Source organism: Triticum urartu, chromosome 4A (genome assembly GCF_056163025.1).
Source record: "Triticum urartu cultivar PI428250 chromosome 4A, HENAU_Tu73, whole genome shotgun sequence".
Taxonomy (NCBI): domain Eukaryota; kingdom Viridiplantae; phylum Streptophyta; class Magnoliopsida; order Poales; family Poaceae; genus Triticum; species Triticum urartu.
Window position 1 is genome coordinate 42,086,799 of NC_141876.1, and position 9,861 is coordinate 42,096,659.

At 49.8% G+C, this 9,861-nt stretch overlaps 1 protein-coding gene across 1 annotated transcript; it reads right to left on the reverse strand.

The window, feature by feature from the left end:
- Nucleotides 1-236: 236 nt before the first annotated feature.
- Nucleotides 237-1,969, reverse strand: LOC125550510 (lecithin-cholesterol acyltransferase-like 1). Its single transcript, XM_048713522.2, has 2 exons — nt 1,432-1,969; nt 237-1,314 (listed from the first exon to the last, which is right to left on the reverse strand). The coding sequence occupies exons 1-2, from the start codon at nt 1,848-1,850 to the stop codon at nt 393-395; spliced, it is 1,341 nt and encodes a 446-aa protein (XP_048569479.1). The 5' UTR covers nt 1,851-1,969; the 3' UTR covers nt 237-392.
- Between the last annotated feature and the right edge of the window lie 7,892 nt (nt 1,970-9,861).

A 9,861-nucleotide genomic window follows, 5' to 3' on the forward strand; every position in this document is an offset into this window, starting at 1 on the left:
AAAACTTCTAGAATCCGATGAGTTTAAAAAACATGGGCCTAGGTCTCGTCCTATTTTTGCCAATTATGACAACTTTCATCTTAACTTTGCTTTTTAGCTCCGAGCGAGCTTGTATCGTATCGCAGACTTTTCGCATATTTGCTTAATAAGATGATGGCATGCATCATTATGATGAAGAGGACGGGGATAATCCTTCGTTTCTAAAAAAAAAAATATGCCCCCCGCGCCCTATTCCGTCTCAACAATAGATGCCTCTTAGTTGAACCCTTGTTGAAGTCAATAAGAATATGGTTGATCTCTACTCCCATCTGGCAAGTGCCACTAGCTAGCAAATCTCAACAACATTTTTTCCATTTTTCCAAGGAAAAAACTACGAAAAACCTATTGCAAACCTATTTATAAGACTGATAGGTCGTGGTCGTGGCGTTTAGGTTGATGGAATCAAGAATCCTGAGGATCTGGTCGAGGGCGCTCTTGTCCTTGAGGATGCCCATGTGCGACACCTTGGGCAGCTCCACCACCTCGAGGACCTGCGCCGGCGAGTCGGACCAGGCCTTGATCGGTCCCATGAGGCTGGCGAGGTTCACCGTCCCGTCGCCGTCACCATACACCACATTGATGGGCCCCGCGTCGAACCCCTCGTCCCCGAACACGAGGCTCTCCACCGTGTCCACGTAGGTGCCCACAAGGCATGTCACCGGCACGCCCGGCTCCGGCAGGACCTCGCCGAGCGGCCGTATCCGCGCCCGGTACGGCTCCACCCCGTCGGCGAACCCGATGTCCTGGAGGAACTGCGTGACGTTCTTGGCGGAGTAGGTCCGGTTGTGGCGCTGGGAGACGACGAGCGTGGTGTTGCCGAAGACCTTGGGCGTGGGCAGCAGCCAGAGGTTGCTCTCGAAGCTGCGCTGCTCGTCGTGGATGAGGGAGGGGTCGACGAAGGGCACGCCGAGGGTGTTGCCGGAGGCGAAGGTGAGCATCTCCTGCACGGAGCCGCCCCACGGCGCGGACAGCGTCACTAGCCGCTTCACGTGCGCCGCGCGCCAGGCGGGCGCGGCGCGGGCCAGGAACTGAAGCGCGTACAGCCCACCGAGACTGTGCGCCATGAGGATCGCCGGCCTGCCGCCGTTGGCCGCGCACGCGGACTCCACCAGTAGCCGGAGGCGCTCCAGGTAGGCGCTGCCCACCTGTGACGGGTGCCCCGGCGCAGCCAGCCCGTAGCGGAAGTCGTAGGGCGCGCCGAAGAGGTCCCGCTCCTCCTCGTACCCGGCCTTCTCCAGCGTGCTCGCCAGGACGTCCATGTACCCCGTCAGGAGCCTGCACATAATTTTGGCACGTCATTTGCTCATTGCCATTGGCCCATTGCTGCATTAGTTGCGACACCTGCATCATTGACGTAAACAGATGGAGGAAGAAGACGAGCTCGATTATTACTTGAGGGTTGGGTCGAGGTAGCGGAGGGTGGAGGTGGAGCCCAAGTCGGAGACCCTGGTCTGGACGCCAGGCGCGTTGCGGTAGTCGTCGGCGTCGCGGTCGTAGTAGAGCATCATCCCCTCGGCGAAGCAGCGGGTGAGGGGCGCGACGACGACGGACGGCTCGAACCACATGCGGAACCACCCGCCGCGCCCGCGCACCAGCGGCCACAGCCGGCATGTCAGGCTGGACGGCCTGTAGTCGTCCGTCAGCCGCGCCTCCAGCTGGTTGCCGCCGGAGCCCGGGATGAGTATCACCGGGTGCAGCAGCTGCCCGCCGCCCCCGCCGGCCGACGACGCGCAGCACGAGCTCAGCGACAGCATGGTAGTGACCACGGCCGCAGCCAACAGCGCGACCATACGTGGCGGATTTCCCTCCATGATGAGCGTCTGTATGATCGAATTTTTGGTTTTCTTTCTTGTCTGTCTCTTGCTTGTTTTGGGATTTGGTGGTCGCTGTTTTGTGTGGCGATGCTTGTTTTGAGCGTTGCTCTTCGGATCGGATCGCTTGTGGAGTGGCTAAAAAGGCAGGGCGCGCGTACGGTGGAAGTGGTAGTTACGTCGTCCTTGGAGGGTTGGGTACTCTGGGCTGCGCTGTGAATCTGCGATTCGCGTCTAACTACTGCTTAATCACGCCCAGTACTCCGTAGCCGCGTAGCGTTCTTTGGTAGCCTACCTGCGATTAAGTGGGATAGTGACCAGTCACTCACTGCACATGCTGCTATTTTGTTACTCCCGTATATTGGATGTAAGAGCATCTCTAACGGCAAACCGCAACTTTCCTCCCTTATTTACTCGCGGACATGGATGCGGAAGGATGTCATCCAACACTAGTCGTGCACATTTCAAATTCATTTTTAATAAACCAGATGACATTCATGCAAACAAGGCCGAATTTCATATAAACATGACGGATTTCATACAAACCGGACGAATACGGTTATATTTTGGACAAATTTTCAACTAAAAAGGTATACATGTACAGTCGTCCGGAGTTCCACTCCCACGACACGGATACACTAGACTAGTCTATGGCCGGGCCGCGACTTGTCTTCCCCGCCCGCTAACCGGACTGCCGGGAGCCCTGGAGGTATATTCTCCCCCGTATCTTTCCTATGTCCAGTTGCGCCGCTTATCGGAGCGGCAAAGAGGGTGCTTCATGCGGAGGGGAAGGGTGCTTCTGTGGAGTTTAGGCGGGTGCCCAAGATGGTCTGAGATAAAGGAGAACCGGCCATGTCTCCGGCGATGGCCTTCGTGGGATACAAGCGGTGGCGGCGTCCCGTGTTCTACTTCTCCTCGATGATGCATGGCGGCGGGCGTGGACGTGTTGGCTGTCACCTCGTCAACATCCGCATAGCCGGCTTCTTTCTCTGCGTGCATGGCGCGGCTATGTGCGCGTCGACGGCGAATGGCGCGGTCACATGCACTGGATGCAGCGATGCCCGTGCCACCGCGCTCCCCGCCGTGTTGATGTGGAGCAACTCATCACTCCTCATCGAGTTGGCCTGGAGCGGCGAGTTGCTGAACCACATGGTGGCTTGGGGCGGCAACTTGCTCCGTCGGGTCAGGCGCGGGAGGTGGAGCAGCGAGCTGCCTCGCTTGTATCGACTGGCTCGACGGGCCACCCAGCCGGCTTGTATGCCAGAGAACTGCTCTTCGGAAGCCATCAGAAGAGTGGTAAAGGAGGAGATGGGGGAGCAGCGGAGGGGTGTGATTCTTGCCCGGCGTATGGCCTCATTTAAATAAGGGCGGACGGGAGGAGCTCAACCGACGTTGCGTTTAATATCGGCCCGCTCATGAACGGACGTGTGGCCGGAGTAGATTTCCCGACTTCCACGCAGGTTTAATGGAGGCGTATGAATGTGGCAAGGAGTCGTGTTTGGTCGGCGAGCCACTTCAATGGTGGAGGCAATGGGAGGTCGCGTCCGCTCTGAGCGGCCTTCAATGCGAAGCGACGCGCTCTACAACAGCATGAATGTGGGCAGCTGGCGCCGGGTGAGATGCGTGTACGGGAAGAGGAAGGGTTTTTGATGGGTAGGGCGGTCAGAAGCGGGCTTGGGATCAGTCTGGACTTCCGCAAACCTCCCCACTTTTGTCTCTGGTTTGGGTCTGGGCAGTGCAAGGTTTTCGCGGTCTGGGTAGTGCAGTCTGGATGGGCGTGAAAGATTTAAGGGTCGGCGCTGGAGATGCTCTAATAATGTCTTATATTACGGGACAGATGGAGTAGTATGGGCGATGCAACCAACTCACCCACCTATCTTAGAGCATCTATACTCCTTCACATTAAATACTTTATTTTTTGTCCTTTTCAAAGTTAACCGTTTTCTAGTCTTTTTCTCCAAAAAATTAGGACCTCAAAACTCGAGAAGTTACCACTCAAATTTGCCCACTTATGCCCAAATTTGAGAAGCAACGTAACCCCCCTCTTTCTCTTCTTATGTCTCTATCTTTGTCTCTATCTCTCTCTGGTGTGTGTCTCCACTTGTTCCGCCGTCACAGATGCAGATGCGACCGCCACCCTTCGACGCCCCACTCGCCGGTGGAATGGATGCTCATATCCCCTCCCGTTCCCACCCCCAGCCACCCCTTCTACTACTCATATCTCGACGGTAGGGACACTTGAGCCGCCGTTCGGCCCCCAAAAGCGCAGGTAAGGGACCACTACGCCGTCCGTGAGCCATGGCAATTCGGACCGACCGCCCTCCGATGTCGTCGGGTGATGGGAATAGGAACTGCAAGCCTATGACGACGACCAAGACACTCAGGAAGCATCGACGAAGAAAAAGGCCATGCCATTGGCCACCCAGTGGCGGAGCCAGCCCGTTTAAGGAGCCGGGGCAAAGTCTATGCATGGTGATGTTGCCCGGTATTTGCCTCTGCAATTAGTAGTACTAATCATGGTCTCATAATATTGTTTAATGGAGACTGGCCGGAGCAGCCTGGGAAGCCGCTCCGGGTCGCTGGGAGCTAGCTCCGCCCCCTGGGGCCACCCATGCACCTCCTCCACCCTTGGTCGCCGTACAAGTCCTCCCCGCCCCATATGGCCACCGACGGCGACGATCATGCTCACCATGTGCCCCAGTGGTAGTGGCAGGATGATAACCATGTGGGGGCAAAGACATGCTTATCAAAGATTTTACATAGTTTTAGATTTTTTATATGAATACACACATGCAAAGGAAGGGTTTGCTAAAAAGTTGCGGGGACGATGGCTATTGATTTCGATTTCTATGGCAACGATGGCTATTGATTGATTTATTTCTATGCTTCTAGCAAAGGGGGTAGGAAGGGATGTGCATGGCCACTGACATCGTCCCCATGGCAAAGCCCTATGTAAACTTTAATGTTAGGCTGCATAACATGAAGCAAAACTCATATAGATGATAACTAAATGTAAGCCTTGCTCACCACGCCACAACGAACACATAATCTTTTCCATGGCAATAGTTGTAACATGTGATAGATCGAAATGGACATATCAAATTATCGTAAATCAGCATAAGCAACAAAGACCGCTACCTAACTCAAACACCAGGCTCAAGTCCATTGCATGCACGACTGTGTCGCAACATGACAGTGTAGCGAACTATGGAGATTCTGTTGGGGAACGTTGCATGAAAAATAAAAAAATTCTATGCACACGCAAGATCTATCCATGGAGATGCATAGCAACGAGAGGGGAGAGTGTGTCTACGTACTCTCGTAGACCGTAAGTGGAAACGTTTGTTAACGCGGTTGATGTAGTCGAACTTCTTCGCGATCCAACCGATCGAGTACCGAACGTACGACACTGATAACCCACAAGTACAGGGGATCGCAACAGTTTTCGAGGGTAGAGTATTCAACCTAAATTTATTGATTCGACACAAGGGAAACCAAGGAATATTCTCAAGTATTAGCAGCTGAGTTGTCAATTCAACCACACCTGAAAGACTTAATATCTGCAGCAAAATATTTAGTAGCAGAGTAGTATGAAAGTAGTGGTAACAATAGCAAAAGTAACAGTAGGTTTTGTAGCGATCGTAACAGTAGCAATGGAAAAGTAACTTAGCAACGATCAATATGAAACTAGCTTGTAGGCAATGGATCAATGGAGGATGATTATGTCGGATGGCATTCATCATGTAGCAGTTATAACATTGCCTGACACAGAACTAGCTTCAATTCATCAATATAATGTAGGCATGTATTCCATATATAGTCATACGTGCTTATGGAAAAGAACTTACATGACATCTTTTGTCCTACTCTCCTGTGGCAGTGGGGTCCTATTAGAAACTAAGGGATATTAATGCCTCCTTTTAATAGAGAACCGGAACAAAGAATTAACACTTAGTGAATACATGAACTCATCAAACTACCACTACTAGGGAAAACCTTATACACAAAAGCTTACCAGTAGCGCGGACTAAAAGAAGGCGCTACTGCTCATTAGCAGTACCGCGTGTACACAAAGGATGCTACTGCTATGTGCATAGCAGTAGCACGGTAGGAACAAAACGCGCTACCACTATACATGCCACAAGTTACCAACAGGCTAGGTATAGTAGTAGCGCCTCCGTGGGAACCGCGCTACTGCTAACTAGATAGTAGTAGCGGTGGGCCGTGGCCCGCGTTGCTGCTAACCCGGCCTTATCCCCCGCCCCAGCCCGCCCGTTTCCTCACTCTCCCTGTCTCACTATCACCGTCGCGGTCGCCCTCCTCCTACCATCGCCGTTGTCGCCGCATTGCTACCGGCGTCGCCGCCATCACCCGGCATCGGTAAGCCTCCTCCTTCTCCTCTTCCTCATCCCTCCTCCCTCCTCTAGCCGCCCCTCCCCCCTCCTCCGCCCCACTCCTCCCTCCTCTAGCCGCCTCTCCTCCTTCCCTCATCCCTCCCTGTCGTGGATTTGTCATGGCAGATGTCCTAGTGAAAGGACTTAGGTGTGGAGCCATCGTAACTAGGTTAGCTTGAAGGGGTTGAATGGGACAAAGGACACAAGGAGTTTACCCAGGTTCGGCCCCTCTCAAGGAGGTAAAAGCCTATGTCCTGCTTCTAGTTGTATTGCTTGAGTTTCGATTACAAGGGAGCGAATACGCTTGACCTAGTTCTCGATTGCTTGTTTCTTTAGTTAACCCGCCGCCGGGTCTCACCTTTATATACACAGGCAGAGACCCGAAGGCTTATAGAGTCCCAGTCGGTTTACACAACGTAACTGGCTCGGCTTCTAACTAGTCATGCCTTACAGAGCAAGTCCTCCTATGACAGTTCACAACCCCGGTCCTAGGCCTTTAGCAGACCTTCCTCCAAGAGCCGCCGTCCTCATATCTCTTGCTGGGCCTTCTTCATGTTAAGCCGCCAATGGTATAACCCGTCCCCTCCTGGGCGGGTCATACCTCGAAGCTATATCCCCAACATTAAGCCCCAGGTTGATTTGAACTTGTTCATATCAATCTCCATTGCCTAACTTAGCAGAATGTATCATTGTTGATTCCTTATCAGTCCGCTATAACCCGCCATGACGTCACATAAGCAGAATCATTGTAACTCGCCATGATGTCATGTGCATTAACTCCGCACAAGACCCGGGATATTTCAACGGATCTTTGTTTTAACGGGCTTCCCGAAAATTGAGGCGCCCGCATTGCTAGTGTAATCATTTTTCCTCCTCGATTTTTGTGCATGCCATCTTATCATCCCCTTATAAATAGGGACAGGGGACCCTCTTCTTCACTTTTTACCCCTGCCTCTTGATGACCCACAAGTATAGGGGATCGCAACAGCTTTCGAGGGTAGAGTATTCAACCCAAATTTATTGATTCGACACAAGGGGAGCCAAAGAATATTCTCAAGTATTAGCAGTTGAGTTGTCAATTCAACCACACCTGGAAACTTAGTATCTGCAGCAAAGTGTTTAGTAGCAAAGTAATATGATAGTGATGGTAACGGTAACAAAAGAGTAACGAAAGCAGAGTAATGTTTTTGGTATTATGTAGTGATTGTAACAATAGCAACGGGAAAGTAAATAAGCGTAAACCAGTATATGGAAAGCTCGTAGGCATCAGATCAATGATGGATAATTATGCCGATGTGGTTCATCATGTAACAGTCATAACATAGGGAGACACAGAACTAGCTCCAGTTCATCAATCTAATGTAGGCATGTATTCCGAATATAGTCATACGTGCTTATGGAAAATAACTTGCATGACATCTTTTATCCTACCCTCCCGTGGCAGCGGGGTCCTTACGGAAACTAAGGGATATTAAGGCCTCCTTTTAATAGAGAACTAGAACAAAGCATTAGCACATAGTGAATACATGAACTCCTCAAACTACGGTCATCACCGGTAAGTATCCCGATTATTGTCACTTCGGGGTTAACGGATCATAATACATAATAGGTGACTATAGACTTGCAAGATAGGATCAAGAACACTCATATATTGATGAAAACATAATAGGCTCAGATCTGAAATCATGGTACTCGGGCCCTAGTGACAAGCATTAAGCATAGCAAAGTCACAGCAACATCAATCCAAGAACATAGTGGATGCTTAGGATCAAACCCTAACAAAACTAACTCGATTACATGATAAATCTCATCCAACCCATCACCATACAACAAGCCTACGATGGAATTACTCACGCACGGCGGTGAGCATCATGAAATTGGTGATGGAGGATGCTTGATGATGACGACGGCGACGAATCCCCCTCTCTAGAGCCCCGAACGGACTCCAGATCAGCCCTCCTGAGAGGTTTTAGGGCTTGGCGGCGGCTCCGTATCGTAAAACGCGATGATTTCTTCTCTCCTATTTTTTCTCCCCGAAAGCAGATATATAGAGTTGGAGTTGGAGTCGGAAGGTCTCCAGGGGGCCCACGAGGTAGGGGGGCGCGCCCTAGGGGGGGGGGGGGGCCCTCACCCTCGTGGAAAGGGTGTGGGCCCCCTGGTCTTCATATTTGGCGAGGATTTTTTATTATTTATTATAAGATATTCCGTGGAGTTTCAGGTCATTTCGAGAACTTTTGTTTTCTGCACATAAAACAACATCATGGCAATTCTACTGAAAACAACGTCAATCTAGGTTAGTTCCATTCAAATCATACAAGTTAGAGTCCAAAACAAGGGCAAAAGTGTTTGGAAAAGTAGATACGACAGAGACGTATCAACTCCCTCAAGCTTAAACCCTTGCTTGTCCTCAAGCAATTCAGTTGACAAACTGAAAGAAATAAAGAAAAACTTTTACAAACTATGTTTGCTCTTGTTGTTGTAAATATGTCAAGCTAGCATACAAGTTTTCAGCAAATATTATAACTAACCACATTTGCAATAATTCTTAGATCTCATAATTACCCATATCAATAGCATAATCAACTAGCAAGCCATAATAATAAATCTCGGATGACAACACTTTCTCAAAACAATCATAATATGATATAACAAGATGGTATCTCGCTAGCCCTTTCTGAGACCGCAAAACATAAATGCAGAGCACCTTTAAAGATCAAGGACTGACTAGACATTGTAATTCATGGTAAAAGAGATCCAATCATAGTCACACCCAATATAAATTAACAGTGATGAATGCAAGTGAGCTAGTGCTTTTAATAAGAGGGTGATGACTCAACATAAAAGTAAATGGATAGGCTCTTCGCAGAGGGAAGCAGGGATTTGTAGAGGTGCCAGAGCTCGGTTTTGAAATAGAGATAATTAATATTTTGAGCGGTATACTTTCATTATCAACATAACAACCAAGAGATGGAGATATCTTCCATGCTACACACATTATAGGGGGTTCCCAAACAGAATGGTAAAGTTTATACTCCCCCTCCACCAACAAACATCAATCCATGGCTTGCTCGAAACAACGAGTGCCTCCAACTATCAACAGTCCCAGGGGGAGTTTGTTTCGCAATTATTTTGATTTAGTTTGCATAAAGCATGGGACTGGGCATCCCGGTGACCAGCCACTTTCTCGTGAGTGAGGAGCGGAGTCCACTCCTCTTGAGAATAACCCGCCTAGCATGGAAGATACATGCAGCCCTAGTTGATACATGAGCTATTCGAGCATACAAAACAAGATATTTATTTGAAGGTTTAGAGTTTGGCACATACAAATTTACTTGGAACGGCGGGTAGATACCGCATATAGGAAGGTATAGTGGACTCATCTGGAATAACTTTGGGGTTTAAGGGATTGGATGCACAAGCAGTATTCCCGCTTAGTATAGGTGAAGGCTAGCAAAAGACTGGGAAGCGACCAACTAGAGAGCGACAACAGCCATGTACATGCATTAAAATTAATAAACATTGGATGCAAACATGAGTAGGATATAATCCACCATGAACATAAATATTGTGAAGGCTATGTTGATTTGTTTCAACTACATGCGTGAACATGTGCCAAG